This window comes from Salvelinus sp. IW2-2015, linkage group LG23, assembly GCF_002910315.2.
Source record: "Salvelinus sp. IW2-2015 linkage group LG23, ASM291031v2, whole genome shotgun sequence".
Lineage (NCBI taxonomy): Eukaryota > Metazoa > Chordata > Actinopteri > Salmoniformes > Salmonidae > Salvelinus > Salvelinus sp. IW2-2015.
In genome coordinates, this window is record NC_036863.1 from 18,012,846 (window position 1) to 18,036,260 (window position 23,415).

A 23,415-nucleotide genomic window follows, 5' to 3' on the forward strand; every position below is an offset into this window, starting at 1 on the left:
AATGACATGAGAGTGGCACTTGCCCACGGGTGAAGCCGCGCATTTCTGAACTGGTCTCTGAAAGGCAACAGCAGAAGTCACACTGATTTGCAGTAAATATTCATTATTATGTTTTTGTTTTTGTGTGAAAATCATGTTTTGATGATTTTGTTCTTTGAACACACAGTGTTGATGTTGATGAACGGTTCATTTTGTGCACCAGTAAAATATATACCTATGTTTTGAATTTGAAAAAATCATATTTTATTTTTCCAATTAAGAAGGGTTCGGTGAATGCGCATATGAAACTGGTGGGGTTCAGTACCTCCAACAAGGTTAAGAACCACTGGTGTAGATGAAGGGGGGAGACAGGTTAAAGAAGGATTTTTAATCCTTGAGACAATTGAGACAGGGATTGTGTATGTGTGCCATTCAGAGGGTGAATGGGCAGGACAAAATATTTAAGTGCCTTGGAACAGGGTATGGTAGGAGGTGCCAGGTGCACCGGTTTAAGAACTGCAATGCTGCTGGGTTTTTCAAGCTCAACAGTTTCATGTGTGTATCAAGAATGGTCCACCACCCAAAGAATATCCAGCCAACTTTACTGTGGGAAGCATTGGAGTCATCCCTGTGGAACGCTTTCAACACCTTTTAGAGTCTATGCCCCAATGCATTCAGGCTGTTCTGAGGGCAAAAGGGGGGGGGGGGCAACTCAATATTAGGAAGGTGTTCCTTATGTTTGATATACTCAGTGTATTACATCTTTAGAGAATGAAATATTGCCCTTTCAATGTTGCTTGTTCCCCAAAAACTTTCAGGTGATTCAGGATTTCATTACATGCATACAGTTGAAGTCGGAAGTTTACATACACTTAGGTTGGAGTCAATAAAACTAGTTTTTCAACCACTCCACAAATTTCTTGTTAACAAGCTATAGTTTTGGCAAGTCGGTTAGGACATCTACTTTGTGCATGACACAAGTAATATTTCCAACAATTGTTTACAGACAGACTATTTCACTTATAATTCACTGTATCACAATTCCAATGGGTCAGAAGTTTACATTCACTAAGTTGACTGTGCCTTTAAACAGCTTGGAAAATTACAGAAAATGATGTCATGGCTTTAGAAGCTTCTTATAGGCTAATTGACATCATTTGAGTCAATTGGAGGTGTACCTGTGAATGTATTTCAAGGCCTACCTTCAAACTCAGTGCCTCTTTGCTTGACATCATGGGAAAATCAAAAGAAATCAGCCAAGACCTCAGAAAAAAGATTGTAGACCTCCACAAGTCTGGTTCATCCTTGGGAGCAATTTCCAAATGCCTGAAGGTACAATGTTCATCTGTACAAACAATAGTACGCAAGTATTAACACCATGGGACCACGCAGCCGTCATACCGCTCAGGAAGGAGATGCGTTCTGTCTCCTAGAGATGAACGTACTTTGGTGTGAAAAGTGCAAATCAATCCCAGAACAACAGCAAAGGAGCTTGTGAAGATGCTGGAGGAAACGGATACAAAATTATCTATATCCACAGTAAAACGAGTCCTATATCAACATAACTTGAAAGGCTGCTCAGCAAGTAAGAAGCCACTGCTCCAAAACCGCCATAAAAAAAGCCAGACTACGGTTTGCAACTGCACATGGGGACAAAGATTGTACTTTTTGGAGAAATGTCCTCTGGTCTGATGACACAAAAATAGAACTGTTTGGCCATAATGACCATTGTTATGTTTGGAGGAAAAAGGGGGCGGCTTGCAAGCCGAAGAACACCATCCCAACTGTGAAGCACGGGGGTGGCAGCATCATGTTGTGGGGGTGCTTTGCTGCAGGAGGGACTGGTGCACTTCACAAAATAGATGGAATCGTGAGGAAGGAAAATTATGTGAATATATTGAAGTAACATCTCAAGACATCAGTCAGGAAGTTAAAGCTTGGTCGCAAATGGGTTTTCCAAATGGACAATGACCCCAAGCATACTTGCAAGAAAAGTTGTGGCAAAATAGCTTAAGGACAACAAAGTCAAGGTATTGGAGTGGCCATCACAAAGCCCTGACCTCAATCCCATAGAACATTTGTGGGCAGAACTGAAAAAGCGTGTGCGAGCAAGGAGGCCTACAAACCTGACTCAGTTACACCAGCTCTGTTAGGAGTAATGGGCCAACATTCACCCAACTTATTGTGGGAAGCTTGTGGAAGGCTACCTGAAACGTTTGACCCAAGTTAAACAATTTAAAGGCAATGCTYCCAAATACTAATTGAGTGTATGTTAACTTCTGACCCACTGGGAATGTGATGAAAGAAATAAAAGCTGAAATAAATCACTCTACTATTATTCTGACATTTCACATTCTTAAAATAAGTGGTGATCCTAACTGACCTAAGACAGGGAATTTTTACTTGGTTTAAATGGCAGGAATTGTGAAAAACTGAGTTTAAATGTATTTGGCTAAGGTGTATGTAAACTTCCGACTTCAACTGTATCTACAAGGGCTGGGAATTGCCAGGGAACTCGCAATACGATATTATCACAATACTTAGGTGCCGATACGATATGTTTTGCGATTCTCGCTATTCTATATGTATTGCGATTCGATACTGTGATTTTATTGCGTTTCGATGATCCAAACATATTGCTCACTATATGTCTGCTGCCGAGGGACAAGGGAGAGCTATGAGAAAATTAGCTTTGATCAGTCAGGGAAATAAAGGTGCTGAAAACAAATTGGCTCCCTATTTAAAGAGAACAAGCTATGAAGGAAAAGTACTGGAGTTTTGGGTCAGGTACAGCCAACTAGTGAAAAAATAATATTGCGATATTGTCAATACGATACAATATATTGTCAAAAATAATATCCCGATATGTAACTGTTTCGATTTCCCCCCCCATCACTAATATCTATACAATTCATCTGAAAGCCATGCTTCACTATTCTGCAATTACATTTCCTTACTAGGCAACTCTGTTCTTCTATGCACCTTTGTGATGTAAGTCCATAGAACTAGAATTAAGATTCTAATTCCATGTGCAAGTCTTTCCATGAGAAAGTGATGTAATTTCCTGTGTATGTATTTTGTGTGAACAGGCAGGAGCATGTGGACATCCTGTTGTAGCTGGTTTTGCTTAGAACCCACCGCCACAGTGGAAGAAAACGTCAGCTCCTGGCGCCAGGCCTACACAAACTTGGGCTACAGCCAATCCTTGACCTCTCCCGAACATATGTGCAAGGCCTGCGGAGGCCAATTCGACACCATCGCTAGGAAGGTAAGAGGCACTTGGTAATACCTTGATAAATATTGTAAAGGAGGGCTGGCTGGCCAGCTCTCATCTGAAATTTGGGTAACAGAGTGTGACTTGAAAGTCTGGAACAGCATAGACCCAAGAGGATTTGATACAGATGAGCTGCTACAGATTCCAATGTAACAGATTTGATTGTCAACAGAGTTACTAGAATTTAGACGTATATGATTCACTACAATTCTTAGATTCATTATGTCAGTAAGTAATTAATCAGTAGCTGACAGTAACTGTCCTTGTACTAGTCAGTCTTACAACACAGAGATACTCATGTTCTGGAAAATCCAATCCAATACACCTCTAGAATATTGACTATATTTTTGAGAAGGCTGTTTAAATCACTAGCAAATGTAGGTAATTTATTTCTCCTCCAACAGGCCTTGTCCTCCTGACATGTTTGCCTGCCAGTTGCCACACACAATCTCACCTGCAAAGTAAACAGCAACTTTTTAATTGCATTTTATATAAGTTATTACTGTACGTGCATCACCAGTTTACATGGAAGTAAGATCTTATAATCTTTTCTATAAATGTGCCAACAGCTGTTGGCCAGAGGTTACAGTTATTTCTGTGAGAAAAGTTGTTTAAGTTTTTTTTACAGTATGGCTATCATACTTGATTCAACTTCTCAACTACTCATCAATAAGGTTCTAGTCTAGAGCTCAGGTAGCCTGCGCATTCCACACGCACTGTTATTCTTTCACACCCCTTACTGTGACCGTTCATTCCTTGGTAAGAGTTTCACCCTCACTGTGTCATGTCCTCCTCTCTCACTACCCCAGCATGTCTGCGTGGACTGCAAGAAGAACTTCTGCGGCCACTGCTCGGTGCAGCTGGAGCCGCCACGCCCGCGCCTCTGCCACACATGTCAGCACTTTCACGGAACCCTATTCGACCGCGCCCAGTTGATGCGGCTCAAGGTGTGCCGCTGCTCTTTTTAATTTTTTTAAATTATTTTTAAATTTTTTACAATTGATGGCAAATAAACATGGACAAATGCATTAGGTTAAGATACATGTCTAACTATATATACTGTAGCTAAGTCAAGTGAAAGCTAAAGCAATAACACTTTTCATTCTGTTATTCGTATATCTGTGTAATAACACTAATTACATTAGTTAGACATTTTATTAAGCTGTCAAGATGACATGATGTTTAGTAACTGCATTATAAGTGTGTAGTAATGGAATTGAGCGATTTTTTTTGTAATTACACAGACGAATAGGGAATATCTAAATAGTGTTATAAATAACCCCAAAAACTAGGTGCGGGAGCTGCGCGACTACCTCCACCTGCATGAGGTGCCCACCCAGACGTGTCGGGAAAAGGAGGAGCTGGTTGAGCTGGTCTTGGGCCAGCAGACCCCTAGCACCAGCACCAGCAGTGAGACCGTGTCCTCCCAGCCCAGGGCTCACAACAACGTCCCTTCCCCAGGCACACCATCCCCTCCCCAGACACAGGGCCCTATCAGCCCCGACACATTGAGCCCAGAGCAGCCAGAACAATCAGCCCCCGAGGCAGAGTCAGAGTCAGAGCAGATATCTGATGACGAGGAGGAGGAGGAGGAGGATGAAGAAGAGGAGGACGAGGGTGAAGAGGTAACTGCTAAGTTCAAGGTTTTGGGATTGATTAATCAGTAGCTGTTAGATAAATGGATACCTATTACCACCAAGGGGATAATCAATGTCAGACAGCAGCAGAGACAGACTCAAAGACCAGACAAAATAAACGTAGACCAGACAAAATACAATTCAAAAAGGTTGTTGTTTTTTGTTTAGCAAACCACTGTTGTTGACAAACCCAAAGACGAGACAAAATACATACTGGCCAGACCAAAAAAAACAGACCAGACAAAATATACATTATTATTTTTACCCATCTCCATGGTTGTCCTGTTGCTGCAGTCATCCGACAACAAGGAGACCCTGATCCCCGGCCGCAGGGCCTCTCTGTCTGACCTGAGCTGCGTTGAGGACATCGAGGGCCTGAGTGTGCGCCAGCTGAAGGAGATCTTGGCCCGCAACTTTGTCAACTACAAGGGCTGCTGCGAGAAGTGGGAGCTGATGGAGAGGGTCACCCGCCTCTACAACAACCAGAAGGACCTCCAGAACCAAGGTGAGCATTTCCAGGATGTGGTCATGTGAGGCTCATTTGGTAATAGCGTGGCGCTAGCAATCCTAGGGAAGTGGTTGCAATTTCCGCTGGGGTCACATATATGAAAATGTATGCACTCACTGTGTCTGCTAAATGGCATATATTACATCTGAGGATGACTGGTGTGGAATTTAGCCTGTTAAAAAATTAATATATATATATATATATATATATATATATATATATATATATATATATATATATATATATATATATATATATATATATATATATATATATATATATATATATATATATATTAATATCAGTTCAATTCTTTGTTTCTTTTTTCCAGTTTCAAATACAACAAGTAAAGAAGGTAAGGGTATTGTATCAAGTTCTAAAGACAAGAGAAGCATGATCAAAAGCATTTTGAGAAGCACTTGAAGATCACCTAAATCATCCACTGATCCAAACGGAAATATTTGTTCCCACTGCTTAAATGTATCCTTTTATGGGCAACCTGCCAAATATGAAACAATGAAAGATGACCCAAGTAGTTATTTAGAATACACTAAATAGAGACCTCTCTTCTCTCCTCTTTCCCCTGTCGTTGTACCACAGACCCTGCGGCTCCCAAGAGCCAGGAGGAGAACCTCTGTCGGATCTGCATGGACTCACCCATTGACTGTGTTCTGCTGGAGTGCGGCCACATGGTCACCTGCAGCAAGTGCAGCAAACGCATGAGCGAGTGCCCCATCTGTAGGCAGTACGTGGTACGGGCGGTGCATGTCTTCAGGTCCTGATGCATTGCCACAGGGAGGGACACGACAAAATGGCATTGCTGCCACCACTGCTCAGTGATAGCATAGCTTACAAGAATACACTATATAATGCACACTCTCACTCATTATTCAAACAGTCTTCTTCATACTGGTGTTCCAGAAAAATAACCTGACTCCACTTTTCTGAGTTCTCAGTTTTTCTACTCCACCTGAACCTATTGTTTCTGATCTTTCAGCGTCTTACAAGAACTCAAGATTTCAGTACAATAACTTTGTTATTCAAATAGTTTTACTCTGTTGTTCATATCAATAGCAAAACAGAGAGAGTGCCCAGAATGGTGCTATTTGACCAATGGTGAACAACACTCAGGGCCCCATTTTGACAATGCGAATAAGCGGCGGTAATGTAAGAGACCAAAATTTGGAAAACCTCAAAACAGTTTATTTCCAACCTTATCGCCTCAAGCAAGGCTTGGAAAAAGCAGGCTTGGATATGACGGTGTGGATATTTAATGCAGGCAATGCAGTAGTTGTGTAATTGGTGCATTAAGTGGCGCACAGAATATTTGAAGTGCTAAGGTCTGTTTTGCGCCCTCCAAATGTCACTCTCTGACTTCAGTACCTGCAACCCAGCTGATCTGTTAATTGGTTTTGTGGTCCAGAGCTATCTTTAGGTTGAAGTGCACTTGCTAAGCATAGAACCCAGGCCTTATTTGTCTTATTGGCGATCCTTCAGACACAGAGATGTGTGGTGGTTGAACATAGCATCCTAGGAGTGGAAAATCCCTTTAAATGCAGTTGTCTGCATGTAGCTCACCGAAAGTACTTGAGGAGGGTCAATGAGGCATACGGCTTGGTTTCATTTTCCCTGTTATGGTCAAAATACCCTTTAACTTAAAATAACACACATTGACTTGACAGTTAATATACAGTTCTGTAAATGAGCCACAATGGGAACATTTTCTGAAATGTAAACCATGCACAGTAGATATGCATTTATAAAAATTCTCTGGATGTTGTCAATTGTTTGCTGTTGTTTGAGGTTGGTTCTGTGACCTTACCCCAAATTAGGTTTGAGGTAAAGAGAGCTGACCTCGTTTGGCAGCATGTCTACATTCTAAGGCTCTCACCATTCCCCTCTTATCAGCAAGTGCCCCAGAATGGAATGCTCATTGACTACGCAGTGCTGTATGCACTCGTTTCCTAATGACAAGTTGATGTATTATGTTAACTTCTAGTTTATCAAAACATCACAACGTTTTCTGCAAATTTACTTTTGTTTGTGTTGAGTTTTTTAGGAGGTGTTCATTCTATTCCAACTGTAGGCAATTCAGTAAATTTATTGAGATTGAATTTATGAAATTAGGGGCAATTTTTGATAATTAATGTGAATTGGAATGCATTTGCAAAATTTCCTGTAATTGAAATGGTTTGCCAGCCCTCTCTACAACTAACATTTATGGAACATGTTTTAAAATCATAGAGAAACATAACGGTTCACTTTTTAAATGGTCTTTCTACTGTACATCTTGTTTTATAGGTAATGAATGTACCATAAAACTGCTCATATAAGGAAAATTCACTTATACTAATTCATGTCTATTTTAGTGAATACATATCCGCTGCGATAGACTCTTTTCATCCCAGATACCCAGTCTGTCTGAAATGAATGTACTGGTTTTAAGTTGTTTAGCTACAATAACAGAACCATGTCTTACTGTGACTGCCAATATCGCAAATAGATTTTTACACTAGTCTGTTTGATATTTCTGTTGTCAATAACTATGATAATATCATGCAACAATATTAATAATCTCATGTGTATTTTGCAGAGAGCAGGTGAAATAAGAAATGTCAGTGTCATGAGACAACTGGATCAATTTCTTTTTTTTATTATTTCTTTTTTTTTTTATACAAACTTCTGGTTTTTATCCTTGGCATCAGTTTATTTATACAAGCCAGGTTGTCAGTCAAGTCACTCCTTCTTTCTGAGGAGTGTTTTCTGCACAAATGATAACATACAGTGCCTTGGAAAAGTATTCATCCCCCTTGGCGTTTTTCCTATTTTGTTGCATTACAACCTGGAATTTAAATGGATTTTTATTTGGATTTCATGTAATGGACATACACAAAATAGTCCAAATTGGTGAAGTGAAATTTAAAAAATAACTTGTTTGGGGGGGGGGGGGAACGGAAAAGTGGTGCATGCATGCAGTTGAAGTCGGAAGTTTACATACGCTTATGTTAGAGTCAATAAAACTAGTTTTTCAACCACTCCAAAAATTTCTTGTTAACAAACTATAGTTTTGGCAAGTCGGTTAGGACATCTACTTTGTGCATGACACAAGTATTTTCTCCCAACAATTGTTTACAGACAGATTATTTCACTTATAATTCAATGTATCACAATTCCAGTGGGTCAGAAGTGCCTTTAAACAGCTTGGAAAATTCCAGAAAATTATGTCATGGCTTTAGAAGCTTCTGATAGGCTAATTGACATCATTTGAGTCAATTGGTGTACCTGTGGATGTATTTCAAGGCCTACCTTCAAACTCAGTGCCTCTTTGCTTGACATCATGGGAAAATCAAAAGAAATCAGCCAAGACCTCAGAAGAAAAATTGTAGACCTCCACAAGTCTGGTTCATCCTTGGGAGCAATTTCCAAATGCCTGAAGGTACCACGTTCATCTGTACAAACAATAGTACGCAAGTATTAACACCATGGGACCATGCAGCCGTCATACCGCTCAGGAAGGAGACGCGTTCTGTCTCCTAGAGATGAACGTACTTTGGTGCGAAAAGTGCCAATCAATCCCAGAACAACAGCAAGGACCTTGTGAAGATGCTGGAGGAAACGTACAAAATGATCTATATCCACAGTGAAACGAGTCCTATATCGACATAACCTGAAAGGCTGCTCAGCAAGGAAGACGCCACTGCTCCAAAACTGCCATAAAAAAGCCAGATTACGGTTTGCAACTGCACATGGGGACGAAGATCGTACTTTTGGAGAAATGTCCTCTAGTCTGATGAGAAAAAAAAATAGAACTGTTTAGCCAGAAAAACGGGGAGTCTTGCAAGCCGAAGAACACCATCCCAACTGTGAAGCACGGGGGTGCCAGCATCATGTTGTGGGGGTGGTTTGCTGCAGGAGGGATTGGTGCACTTCACAAAATAGATGGCATCCCTAGGAAGGATATATTGAAGCAACATTTCAAGACATCAGTCAGGAAGTTAAAGCTTGGTTGCAAATGGATCTTCCAAATGGAGTGACCCCAAGCATACTTCCAAAGTTGTGGCAAAATGGCTTAAGGACAGCAAAGTCAAGGTATTGAAGTGGCCATCACAAAGCCCTGACCTCAATCCTATAGAAAATGTGTGGGCAGAACTGAAAAAGCGTGTGCGAGCAAGGAGGCCTACAAACCGGACTCAGTTAAAGCAGCCCTGTCAGGAGGAATGGGCCAAAATTCACCCACCTTATTGTGGGAAGCTTATGGAAGGCTACCTGAAACGTTTGACCCAAGTTAAACAATTTAAAGGCAATGCTACCAAATACTAATTGAGTGTATGTAAACTTCTGACCCACTGGGAATGTGTTGAAAAAAAAAAAGCTGAAATAAATAATTCTCTACAATTATTCTGACATTTCACATTCTTAAAATACAGTGGTGATCCTAACTGACCTAAGACACAGAATTTTTACTCTGATTAAATGTCAGGAATTGTGAAAAACTGAGTTTAAATATATTTGACTAAGGTGTATGTAAACTTCCGACTTCAACTGTATGTATTCACCCCCTTTGCTATGAAGCCCCTAAATAAGATCTAGTGCAACCAATTACCTTCAGAAGTAACATAATTAGAAAGATTGCACACGGGTGGACTATTTAAGTGTCACATGATCTGTCACCTGATCTCAGTATATATACACCTGCTCTGAAAGGCCCCGGAGTCTACAATGCCACTAAGCAAGGGGCACCACCAAGCAAGTGGCACCATGAAGACCAAGGAGCTCTCCAAACAAGTCAGGGACAACATTGTGGAGAAGTACAGATCAGTGTTGGGTTTTAAAAAATATCAGAAACTTTGAACATCCCACGGAGCACCATTAAATCCATTATTTAAACAATTGAAAGAATATGGCACCACAATAAACCTGCCAAGAGAGGGCTTTCCACCAAAACTCACAGATCAGGCAAGGAGGGCATTAATCAGAGCGGCAACAAAGAGGCCAAAGATAACCCTGAAGGAGCTGTGAAGCTCCACAGCGGAGATAGGAGTATCTGTCCATAGGACCACTTTAAGCCGTACACTCCACAGAGCTGGGCTTTACGGAAGAGTGGTCAGAAAAAAGCCATTGCTTAAAGATGTTCGCCAAAAGGCTTGTGGGAGACTCCCAAAACATATGCAAGAAGGTACTCAGTACCTAGTTTCAGATGAGACTAAAATATAATTTTTTGGCCATCAAGGAAAACGCTATGTCTGGCGCAAACCCAACACCTCTCATCACCCTGAGAACACCATCATGTTTTTAATCGTCAGGGACAGGGAAACTGGTCAGAATTGAAGGAATGATGGATGGCGCTAAATACAGGGAAGTTCTTGAGGGAAACCTGTTTCAGTCTTCCAGAGATTTGAGGCTGGGACAGAGGTTCACCTTCCAGCAGGAGAATGACCCTAAGCATACTGCTAAAGCAACACTCGAGTGGTTTAAGGGGAAACATTTAAATGTCTTGGAATGGCCTAGTCAAAGCCCAGACCTCAATCCAATTGAGAATCTGTGGTATGACTTAAAGATTGCTGTACACCAGCGGAACCCATCCAACTTGAAGGAGCTGGAGCAGTTTTGCCGTGAAGAATGGGCAAAAATCCCAGTGGCTAGATGTGCCAAGCTTATAGAGACATACCCCAAGAGACTTGCAGCTGAAAAAGGTGGCTCTACAAAGTATTGATTTTGGGGGGGTGAATAGTTATGCACGCTCAAGTTTTCAGTTTTTTGGTCTTATTGTTTGTTTCACAATAAAAAATATTTTGCATCTTCAAAGTTTTGCATGTTGTGTAAATCAAATGATACAAACCCCCCAAAAATCTATTTTAATTCCAGGTTGTAAGGCAACAAAATAGGGAAAATGCCAAGGGGGTGAATACTTTTGCAAGCCACTGTAATATGTGTGCATACATTTAGTTAAACCCAACACAATATCTAAACATTCCAAACAACATAATTTACCCTTACAGAACACTTTTCAACAAAGAAAGCTCATATTTGCCACATACAGTATAGCCTGGCACACAATGTAGGTAGTACTGCTGCTGCTTGAGTACCTGATTTACTTGCAAGGCAAGGTCTGTTGATATATCCCCTTAACAGTATATCAAATGTGTGACATAGACTACTAATTACAGTATTTAAAGCAAAGCCTTCTATATAATGCCTTCTTTCTGATGGGATTTCAATGTGAACTTGAACTTTGGCCTCAAAAGGCATAAAATATAACCTTAATGTAATGCATGTATGGGATGTTGGTGTCCCTATTCTGCCCAGAGAGTCCTATAGTTATTGCTTTCTGACGACCTACACTCTTAGAAAAAGGTACTATCTAGAACCTAAAAGGGTTCTTCGGCTGACCCCATAGGATAACCCTTTGAAGAAGCCTTATTGGTTCCAGGTAGAACCCTTTTGGTTCCAAGTAGAACCGTTTTGTGTTCCATGTAGAACCCTTTCCACAGAGGGTTCTACATGGAACCAAAAATGATTTTACCTGGAACCAAAAAGGGTTTACCTATGGGGATAGTTGAAGAACCCTTTTGTAATCCTTTTTTCTAAGAGTGTAGATATCCATGTGAATTTGTGATTGGTGACTTTAAAATTGAGGTGTTTTTGAATTTTTGAAGACAAATCAACGTACTATTCTTAAATGATGGACGTATTTTGAATACTATCAGACAAAACTTATCGTATATTTGATGCTCTAACAGTCAACAATTTTGCAAATGTCTTGCTATGGAGTGTTGTGCTAAAAGCTTAACACCCCCACCGGTAAATAGATTAGAACAGGTAAATTAGTCTGCGCTATCCCACCCTGGGGGGAAAAGATTAATTATTAGCATATGAAGTAAAACTTTGATGGAGAGATTTGCATGCATTCTTTTGAAAAGAAAGGAAGACTGCTCTTGCAAAAGTCTGTTTGAAAACACTTGGAATGACTCATATACAGTATAACCGTATGTGTGAAATTCTTTGTTTGTGTTTGGTATACGCTGAGGATTTAACTTTATCTTAAACAACTGTGAAATTGTATAAAATAGTCCCATGCCACAGTATAATTTTAAATATGTTTGAGTGTGTTGTACATTTGTCAAATTACTAGCATGGACTATTGCCTTTGTTGTAGTTTAAACATGTGTTCAGTGGTATTGGCTAAATTAGCTAAATGCTGGATCAGTTCTTAAAACTACAACGGAAGCTAATAGCATTTATTTTTCAGAAAAACATATATTTTTGAAAATGTATTATATGCTATTGATGTTCTTGTGCACATATTTTGTTTATTATATTTTTATCAATATAAAAATGGCAAAGTACTCCAACAGACTTACAAACTAAATTTGTACAGTATGCTTATCTATGTCCATAGACTGTTATGCCAATGACAAACATGAAAAATAAGAATTGTGCAAAAGGGGAAATGGTATGTTGTTTTTTATGTTAACCATTAGTGGATTTCCAGTTTTGATTGAATAATGTCAAAACGGTCAGTGCACCTCACGTGGTGTACTGTGACCTAATGACCATACCTGCGTTCAATACGAAAACACGTAATGCAACCACACAGTTTCTAAAGGTTCAATTAAAAGGGAACGGTGCTGTTCTGAAGGACCACTTTGGTTGGGTTGTGGGTTCTAAAATGCTCCGCTGCCCTTTCAAACGTCACTCATTGCTAAAAGGACACACCCGCCAAACGTAGAGAACGTACCTCGAAGTATGTTCAAGAACGTTGAACGTTTTGGGGAAACGTGTAAAAGTCGTTACGCAAAGTAGCAAACGTTCGATCGAACTGAACGCACCCCTGGCTACGTTCTTCGCGGGAAATCTGCAAGCTAACTAGCAACCCACATTATTCATAGACTTTTATATTATCATAGCTAGCTAGTGCAATTGAAATTTGCAACCATCTTTCGACAACATTATGTCAGGAAACGGACTGTCGACCAGAATTCAGCAGTTTTTGGATCCCCACGAGCGGCTAATGGCAGGTACTCAGGTAAAGAGATGGATGGGAGGCTGCCTATTGCCAGCAGCGAGTTAACGTTCGCTAGTTAACCTAACGTTACATGTGATGTCAACATTTTAACACAACTATTATTTGCTCAACTTTACACCATCATATTAATAGGGATGTTTCATGAACCAAAATGTATACACATGTTTGTGCATAATTTGCTCATTCAAGACACTATACTGCAGCCTCGCGAGCTTGATCCTGTCACGCAAAATTATTTTAGCTTCGCGTCCCACCTTGCAGAATTTCGTTTCAACTTACTAGCTATCTAACTAAGATATAAAACGGTGTTTTGGCAAGACTGTTTCTTTGTGCCCCACTGCAAACACATTTAAAAAGGTTTGAAAAAAATTAGGTAAGTGTTATCAATGTTGTTAACTTTTCTATATCCTTGTCAGAGCCCTTTCCACCGCCTGGGCCAGCAGATGCAGGACCTCTTGGGCGATGGCGGGATCAAGAAGGAAGTGGTCCAACCTGGAGAAGGCCCACCAGTGCCAAGAGATTCATCTGTGTCAAGTACCCTCTAAAAATACTCCTATCTTTAGGATGCCTTACAATGTAATCGATTATATGTATCAACATTAAACCAAAGTGGGACACCACCATTTTTTCTTATAGCATTGCCCATTTGTACACCTGCTAATATTCCTTCAAAGTTAATTTCTCAGGATTTCTGGAGTACTCTGACCGACCGTTTGAGACCACCAGCTACCTGAAGTACCCTCGAATGATGAAGCTTGGAAGAGGTAAGGTATAGCCTACTCTTTAGCTAACTGGTTTTCATATGTGGCTTCATAAACAACTAATATACACACCTTACAGACGTGACTCTATGTGGCCTGGAGCTGGGTATTCTGACCATGAGGAAGGGAGAGTTCTCTCGTTTTCTCTTCCTGCCTGCGTATGCATATGGAGAGATGGGCTGCCCTCCACTCATCCCTCCTGTAGCCACTGTGCTCTACGAGGTGCAGGTCCTCGATTTCCTTGACTCAGCCCAAGTGGATGAGTTCTTCGCAATGAGTTCGGTGAGGAGACTAGGGGCCTTATTCAGTCAGGGCTGTATCTAGGGATGGGCAATGTGGCCAATTTTATAAAAAATGTTTCTAATTTATGGGTGATTCACCATATACCTAGATATTTAAAAATGTTTCTCTTAATAAGCTTTGTTGTACAATTAAAGGTCAAATACCAAATGTAAACCAAGGCTAAATTGAAGCCTTCCACAACCATAACACTCACTAATAATGTAATTATTTTTTTCAAAATTGAATCTGCTTTTTTGCAATAATCACTGATCTGGCATTCAAGTTTCTCCGATGAAAATGCCCTTTTTGTTACAAATTTAACCAGAACAATGTGTAATGCACATTCACTAATAATAACTAACTTCTTGTAGCAGTAATTATTGAAAATTAACACATATCTCATAAACAGTCTCGCGAACACAAGCCCACATGCAGGGATGCAAACTAGTCACCTTTCGGCGAAATTCGCAGTTTTGAATCAAAAATAGGTGACCTATGTGATTCGTGTAGATCCGATGAGAAATGTTTGGGAGGGAGGCGGGCTTTTGATCACACTACTGGCTGTAAGCGAACGAGTGATGCGCGTTTGGAGCAATACTGGCTGTATCCAAGGCTCAGCCAATTGTTCACATAACAGCAGAATGCAGCACGCAACTGAAGAGAGAAGAGCCAACCAATTTGCTAGTTACAGCATCAGTGCGTGCTCTGGAAAGACAGCAGAGAGTAGAAAGGCAGTTTGCCATTTACAGCAGCGAGTCTCCTGAACGATAACGAAGAGGTAGGTGAAAAGCCTGACCACGGAGACGGGGGTGAGAAGGTGATGAAGCGTAGTTCATGAGCTGTAACCGAAAAACAACTGGCATTTGGACAGTTTGAGGTGAGGGAGAAAGTGTGGTGGAACAAGTACTAGTATTGTTAGCATTGTTAAGTAACGCTATCTTGCTAGCTGGATCAAATTCTCCGTTAGCTAGCCAGAGAAAAGTTGAGCAACATTAGCCAACTTAGCCAACTTAACTGATCAAATAATTGAGTTTATGGTGTGAAAATTAGCTGGCCAATAAAGTCAGACAGCTAACGTTACAACATCAGATGAGCTTACATTAGTGACCTAACCAATTCGCTATAGTATTACCTGAACTGGTATAACGTTACGACTCCTTGCTGTTTCTCAAGTTATAATGCATTAGTTGCTTACTGGACCCTGGCAATCTGTCTGAAATGTTGACTAGTTAGCTAGCAAACGAACTAACTACTAACTGTGAACTAATGTTTTCCCTCTACAATATGTGGTTAATTTTCAGAATGAGAGAATTAGGTGAAAATGAGGCGTTGCTTTTTTAACAAGTGGATTGGGGCACCCGAGTGGCGCAGCGGTATAAGACACTGCATTTTAGTGCTATAGGTGTCACTACAGACACCCTGGTTAGAATCCAGGCTATATCACATCCGGCCGTGATTGGGATTCCCATAGGGCGACGCACAATTGGCCCAGGGTCGCCCGGTTTGGCTGGTGTAGGCATCATTGTAAAAATAATTTGTTCTTAACTGACTTGCCTAGTTAAATAAAGGTAAAAAAATAAAATTAAAGTGTAGCCTGGCTTAAGCTGGATGCCACTATAGAGGTGAAAGGAACACCACACACTTGCCCTCTTTCTCATTTTTCCAATACAGTGGATAAAAAGGGGTATGCCAGGTGTACTCTATGCCTGAAAGAGATCAATTAGGCCAACAAAGGGTCTCATGCTCTGCGGGCTAGAACATTGTACAACAGATGTTCACAGGCAGAAGGTGTACAATGTAATAACCTGCAGTGTAGCCCAAAGATATTGCTTTTGTGTTGAACTTGACAGTACAACTTGTGTGTGAGTGAGGGGGGATAATTAAATATTTTTACCCGGTGAACGTTATTTTTGCACACATGTAGTCTTGTGCACTTGATCGATGTCTACTATAGTGGCCACTATAACCGAACAATTTGCTAGCTAGCAATATTTAGATGTGTGTGGTCACAAGCGTTCTAATATAAAGGCTGTCATGGCTAACTGCAATATTAGTGTATTGTTTTTTCTCAAGACTTGAGTGTCATTTGCAGTAAAGTCTAGGCAACAAATAACATTGGATTGCGTTCTTTACATTTTTTAGCTGTGAGTTAGGTTCACATTAACCACTTTTTATTTATTTTTACACACAGACTGAGCATGTAGATCATATATTATTTGTTGTTTAATTAGTTAAAACCTGCATTTCCCCCTAGCAGGGATTTTTTGCATGTTTCAGTGCAAATAAAAAAAAAAGTGTCACCTTTTTGGGCCCTCACTAGTTGCATCATGCTAGTGAGTAGCCAGTTAATCTTTATTTCAAGTTTAGCATACTTGGATCCATTTGCTAGCTAACAAGTTAGCTATACAGTTTCATTATTATGAACACACCCTTCTGTCTGTCTCCAATTGTTTGAACAGCATGTTAGCCGGTCTACTTTGTTCAATGTTGAAATCAAGTACCCTACCTTATTCTCCAAAATGAGACAAAGTTGCCAATCCTTATATAATTGTGTTTTAGTCTCATTGCACATTTATAAAACACAGACTAGACAGCTAGTATAACAACTGAGCATTCATTTACCAGAATCTATGTTTATTGATACTCCTGTTTTAGTAGTGTCTGCTCTGCCACAATTTGAGGAGTTGAGACATGACAAATGATATTGTTAGAAAGGTTATCTTCTCCTCTATTACAGTAAAATAATGTCGCAATGTGTTTCAGTGTCCATATGACCCATTCTGTTGGACCAAACCAGAAATGCAAATATTGAGTTGAAAACACTTGTCAGAGAGCTAGAAGTGATCTTAGGAAAAGAGACAAGACTAAAAGACAACATGAGAACAAGTGGACATAAACGCTCATAAAAAATATATATATACAGTGGGGAGAACAAGTATTTGATACACTGCCGATTTTGCAGGTTTTCCTACTTACAAAGCATGTAGAGGTCTGTCATTTTTTATCATAGGTACACTTCAACTGGAGAGACGGAATCTAAAACAAAAATCCAGAAAATCACATTGTATGATTTTTAAGTAATTCATTTGCATTTTATTGCATGACATAAGTATTTGATCACCTACCAACCAGTAAGAATTCCGGCTCTCACAGACCTGTTAGTTTTTCTTTAAGAAGCCCTCCTGTTCTCCACTCATTACCTGTATTAACTGCACCTGTTTGAACTCGTTACCTGTATAAAAGACACCTGTCCACACACTCAATCAAACAGACTCCAACCTCTCCACAATGGCCAAGACCAGAGAGCTGTGTAAGGACATCAAGGATAAAATTGTAGACCTGCACAAGGCTGGGATGGGCTACAGGACAATAGGCAAGCAGCTTGGTGAGAAGGCAACAACTGTTGGCGCAATTATTAGAAAATAGAAGAAAATAGAAGTTCAAGATGATGGTCAATCACCCTCGGTCTGGGGCTCCATGCAAGATCTCACCTCTGGGGCATCAATGATCATGAGGAAGGTGAGGGATCAGCCCAGAACTACACGGCAGGACCTGGTCAATGACCTGAAGAGAGCTGGGACCACAGTCTCAAAGAAAACCATTAGTAACACACTACGCCGTCATGGATTAAAATCCTGCAGCGCACACAAGGTCCCCCTGCTCAAGCAGGCGCATGTCCAGGCCCGTCTGAAGTTTGCCAATGACCATCTGGATGATCCAGAGGAGGAATGGGAGAAGGTCATGTGTCTGATGATTCAAAAATAGAGCTTTTTGGTCTAAACTCCACTCGCCGTGTTTGGAGGAAGAAGAAGGATGAGTACAACCCCAAGAACACCATCCCAACCGTGAAGCATGGAGGTGGAAACATCATTCTTTGGGGATGCTTTTCTGCAAAGGGGACAGGACGACTGCACCGTATTGAGGGGAGGATGGATGGGGCCATGTATTGCGAGATCTTAGCCAACAACCTCCTTCCCTCAGTAAGAGCATTGATGATGGGTCGTGGCTGGGTCTTCCAGCATGACAACGACCCGAAACACACAGCCAGGGCAACTAAGGAGTGGCTCCGTAAGAAGTATCTCAAGGTCCTGGAGTGCCTAGCCAGTCTCCAGACCTGAACCCAATAGAAAATCTTTGGAGGGAGCTGAAAGTCCGTATTGCCCAGCGACAGCCCCGAAACCTGAAGGATCTGGAGAAGGTCTGTATGGAGGAGTGGGCCAAAATCCCTGCTGCAGTGTGTGCAAACCTGGTCAAGAACTACAGGAAACGTATGATCTCTGTAATTGCAAACAAAGGATTCTGTACAAATATTAAGTTCTGCTTTTCTGATGTATCAAATACTTATGTCATGCAATAAAATGCTAATTAATTACTTAAAAATCATACAATGTGATTTTCGGGATTTTTGTTTTAGATTCCGTCTCTCACATTTGAAGTGTACCTATGATAAAAATTACAGACCTCTACATGCTTTGTAAGTAGGAAAACCTGCAAAATCGGCAGTGTATCAAATACTTGTTCTCCCCACTGTATATCGCCGAGCCCTAGCTGTATCTCACGACTCGACTCAGACAAAACTAGTCAGAGTTCCCTCAAGGTTGATGTTGATAACCTCCAGGACCAGGGTGTTGTTGTAACAGAGAATGTCAACCAACCTTATTAAATACAGTGGAAGGAGCTGAGATATGTTATGGGGTTGAATAAAGCCATTTTCTACTTGGACTGAAGTGACTATTTTTGGTCATGCTTCTCACTACTATCTGGGGATTAGTTGTAATTTTGTTGGCTCCCTTTACCCAGTTTTTACCTTTCCCAAACCCCTCTCTCCCTCCAGGAGGAGCAGAACACTGTTCCTCTGTCCACGCTCTTCAATGTGGTCGACACAGAGCGCAGCTTTGGCAACCGCTGCTTCAACCAGAGTCGCTTCGAGGATGCCAAAGATCGCTACAAACAGGTAGTATCAGAAAAACATGTTTTATGTTCTAAATGTTATGTCGTCAAATGAGCCCCTTGATTTTAGTTTCAGCATTATTTTATGATGAAGGATTACTTCAAGTGAATGTGAATGAATGAGAGGAATGATTGTGATGTTATGCTGGTTCCCTCATAAGTATTGAGTTTTTTGTAGATTTTATTTTATTGTCATAAGCTCACTGTCATGTGTAATATTTGACAAGCACACTGTTGTGCGTGTAGTGTGTGCACGCCCTACTGTGTCCGCACGCAAGTGTGCATGTGATATAAATAAATACATCAAATAACTCTTTCTACGTATGACCTCTCCATGTGTCTGGCCAGGCGGTGACTCTGCTGGGGAATCGGGAGATGGAGGACAAGGAGGAGAAGAGGAGCATCGCAGCGGTGCAGCTGCCCATCTACCTCAACCTGTCCCTGACCCAACTCCGCCTGGACAGGCCCCTGAAAGCCCTGGAGTACGGCCACAAGGCCATGGAGATTGACCCCACCAACACCAAGGCCCTGTTCCGCTGTGGTCAGGTCAGGTCAGACCCTCAGGCTGGGGGAAGTCATATTCTTGTCAATAAGCTGGGTTCATGTGTGTGTGCCTACAATATATGTAATTGTTTTTGGCATCATAGTTTGTGCTATGGATATTAAATATAGGTGAGCAGACAGGGATCTGACTCCAGACATAAATGTTCTTAAAAAAAACTTTTACAGGTTGTGCTTTTGCAAGGACCATATGTTTTATGAAGATTTACCCATTTACTAGCATCTTAAAATAATTCTAAAGCGTACATCTTCCCATTTTCATACATTTGAGATTTGCATGTTTGGTGATGGCTCACTTGTTGAAAGAATCACAGTCACAGATGTTTTAACCAGAGGGTTTTCCTCAGGCCTATTTGGAGTTGTTTGACTATGAGAAAGCCCAGGATTACCTCACGATGGCTCAGGCCAACAAACCATTCGACATCGACATCAACAATCTCTTGAGGAAGCTTGCCATGTAAGATAATATTTCTGACATTCATAGTTTATTCATTGACGTTCATTGTTTATTTCCCTAGTGACACATTGTTTCAACTACATTATTGTTATTTGTGCAGATGCTACAAGGACTATTTGGACAAAGAGAAAGAGCTGTGCTTCAAGATGTGTGCAGACTTTGTGAAAAAGTGATGTTAAGGCTATACAGTTGAGGCAAGCGAATAAAATATATACTGAACAAAAATATAAACGCAACATGAAACAATTTAAATGTTTTTACTGAGTTACAGTTCATATAAGGAAATAAGTCTGTTGAAATAAATAAATAAATCTCTAATCTATGGATTTCACATGACTGAGCAGCGGTGCAGGCATGGGTGGGCCTTGAAGGGCATAGGCCCACCTACTTGGCAGCCAGGCCCACCCACTGGGGAGCAAGGCCTAGCCAATCAGAATGATATCCCCCACAGAAAAGGGCTTTATTAAAGACAGAAATAATCCTCATGCTGTTTAATCAGCTTCTTGATATGCCACACCTGTCAGGTGGATGGATTATCTTGGCAAAGGAGAAATGTTCACTAACAGAGAGAAATCAAAGTGGATATATTTTGAGAGAAATACGTTTTTTATGCGTATGGAACATATCTGGGATTTTTTATTTCAGCTTATGAAACATGGGACCAACACTTTGCGTTGATATTTTTGTTCAGTGTATAAAGAAATAGAATTTGAACCCCTTATAAAAAATACTGAACAGCCTTACAACCAGTGGGGTAGTGGAGGGTATATGCCACATATCTACTTATTTTTCATTGAGAATTGCGTATATTGACTTCTTAATCCCCATGATGCATATTAAAGTAGTGTAGTGGAGGTATACGCCCTATCACAAGGCAGTTAACCCACTGTTCCTAGGCCATCATTGAAAATAAGAATTTGTTTCTAACTGACTTGCCTAGTTAAATAAAGGTAAAATAAAAATAATTGTAATAAGGCTGATGGAACAGATAAGAATGTTTAGTTTAAAATATTGATAAACTATTATTTCTTCACATTTTAGGCATAACAATGTGCACACTGCAGTAGGCCTATGCCTGAATGTTCCAAAATGCAAATTGCAGTAAAACACCTTTATAGAATGTGGTGCACATGCGAGCGGTTTCATGGACAGAGATGGAAATATCTGTTAGAAATTTAGAAAGAGGGGAGATCTAAACATGCAACAACTATCATGGGTTGATAATATGACTAGGATAATGTATTTTGCTGCTAGACAATGAAAGAAAGAAAACAAATAGAAAAGGAGAAAGCATATGAGGAAGTCTTTGTAAAATAATTTCCTCCACGTTTCTATGGTGGGATTTTGGCAATAGGCTACTTTGAAGCAAGATAAGACATGCCTCATAATAGGAAGTAAAACGTCCAGGTTTCAAACAATTAAGGAACAGGAAAAATATAGCGATGTTAATGATAGGCCTAACTACTCTGGTAGATGGAAAGGCTTTCCCAATAACCTTCTCAATTAAATGTTAACTAGCTACAAAGTAGCATATGGCTACCTGGCAGAATGACATCATGATTATTTGCTTCAATCCAGTAGCCATTTGTTTTGCAAACTCCATCTCATGTGCTACAGAAACACCACTAACCAAACAGTGCTAGGTGTCTGTGCACTTGAATTAAAGGGTAACTACACTCAAATAAAAATGTCTTAGATTTTTCCAGACCTCAAAAGTGGTCTCCTGTTGTGGTTTAAGCATTGTTATGGACTTATAATGTACAATTTGTTTTTTTTTTGCTTTAAAAAAGTGACTTTGAGAACAAAAACCTGATTTCTGACTCAGTTGACAGACTCATTTATCTGTTTCAATAGTAGGCCTACTATTAGCTTACTTTCACAGTACAGCTTGGGTTGGCCTGACTGTGAAAGACCAATATGGGATTCATATTTTTAGGTCATTCAGAGTGTATGCCACTGTTTCTCATATCATTTTTCACACAGGTCGCCTTTCCTTTGCCGAGTGGGCCGTTTGGGACATTTCTGGCAAAATTAGAGTATACCCACTTCTCTAGGCACCACTACACCACTGCTTACAACACCTAGCGACCTTACCAAGAGATTTTAGCCTTTTGTTGTAATGGTTTTAGAATGACAGTCACAGGGACCACAGTTTGAAAGCCTGTCCCAGCGGAGTTTTAGGCACAGTTAATTGCCTAAAACTTTGCTAGCTGAAATACACTCAGTGGCTGTTTATTAGGTACACCACCCTGTTCACGAAAATGGTTCGCCCCTACAGACTGTGTCACTGGCCGTGGCTTGCTATATAAAGCAGGCAGACAGGCATCGAGGCATTCTGTTACTATTCGATTAAACGTTAGAATAGGAAAAATTAGTGACCTAAGCAACTGAGTGTGGTGGGCAAAAACAGCTCATTGATGAGAGGTCGAAGGAGAATGGCAAGAATCGTGCAAGCTAATAGGCGGGCCACAAACAGGCAAATAACGGCGCAGTACAACAGTGGTGTGCAGAATGGCATTTTGGAACGCACAACTCGCCAGTCCTTGTCACGGATGGGCTATTGCAGCAGATGACCACACCGGGTTCTACTCCTCTCATCTAAAAACAAGAAGCGGCTTCAGCGGGCACGCGATCACCAACATTGGACAATTTAGGAGTGGAAAAACTTTACCTGGTCCGACGAATCCCGGTTCCTGTTGCGTCCCGGTTCCAGCATTACAGGCTTATGTCATGCTGATGGCAGAGTCAGGATTTGGCATAAGCAGCATGAGTCCATGGCCCCACCCTGCACATGTTAGGTTTCCATGCCCCAAAGAATTTCCAACTGTTCTCGAGGCAAAGGGTGTGCAACTTAGTACTAGTCTGTTGTACCTAATAAACTGGCCACCGAGTGTATATGCTTAAGTAATCAGACCTATTCTTACTATGACGAACTGCTTGAATTCTACATTTTAACAAATATTTTTAGGCACCCAAGCAC

General features: G+C 40.7%; 1 protein-coding gene across 5 annotated transcripts in view; it reads left to right on the forward strand.

The window, feature by feature from the left end:
- Window positions 1–23,415, forward strand: part of LOC111950407 (inactive peptidyl-prolyl cis-trans isomerase FKBP6) — a 29,991-nt gene that overhangs the window by 3,591 nt on the left and 2,985 nt on the right. Inside the window, exons 1-14 of one of the 5 annotated variants that reach the window (XM_070434401.1) lie at window positions 3,162–3,247; window positions 3,658–3,714; window positions 4,063–4,200; window positions 4,546–4,878; window positions 5,185–5,395; window positions 5,730–5,759; window positions 5,999–6,150; window positions 13,841–13,958; window positions 14,099–14,188; window positions 14,265–14,467; window positions 19,302–19,421; window positions 19,766–19,963; window positions 20,326–20,435; window positions 20,536–20,623. In XM_070434401.1, coding sequence (XP_070290502.1) covers window positions 4,189–4,200; window positions 4,546–4,878; window positions 5,185–5,395; window positions 5,730–5,759; window positions 5,999–6,150; window positions 13,841–13,958; window positions 14,099–14,188; window positions 14,265–14,467; window positions 19,302–19,421; window positions 19,766–19,963; window positions 20,326–20,435; window positions 20,536–20,608 — 1,650 coding nt within the window. In that variant the 5' untranslated portion in view covers window positions 3,162–3,247; window positions 3,658–3,714; window positions 4,063–4,188 and the 3' untranslated portion in view covers window positions 20,609–20,623. Of the gene's footprint in view, window positions 1–3,068; window positions 3,248–3,657; window positions 3,715–4,062; window positions 4,201–4,545; window positions 4,879–5,184; window positions 5,396–5,729; window positions 5,760–5,998; window positions 6,151–13,225; window positions 13,425–13,840; window positions 13,959–14,098; window positions 14,189–14,264; window positions 14,468–19,301; window positions 19,422–19,765; window positions 19,964–20,325; window positions 20,436–20,535; window positions 20,624–23,415 lie in introns of those variants that run through there. The other 4 variants (XM_070434398.1, XM_070434400.1, XM_070434399.1 and 1 more) reach the window with 4 other exon arrangements.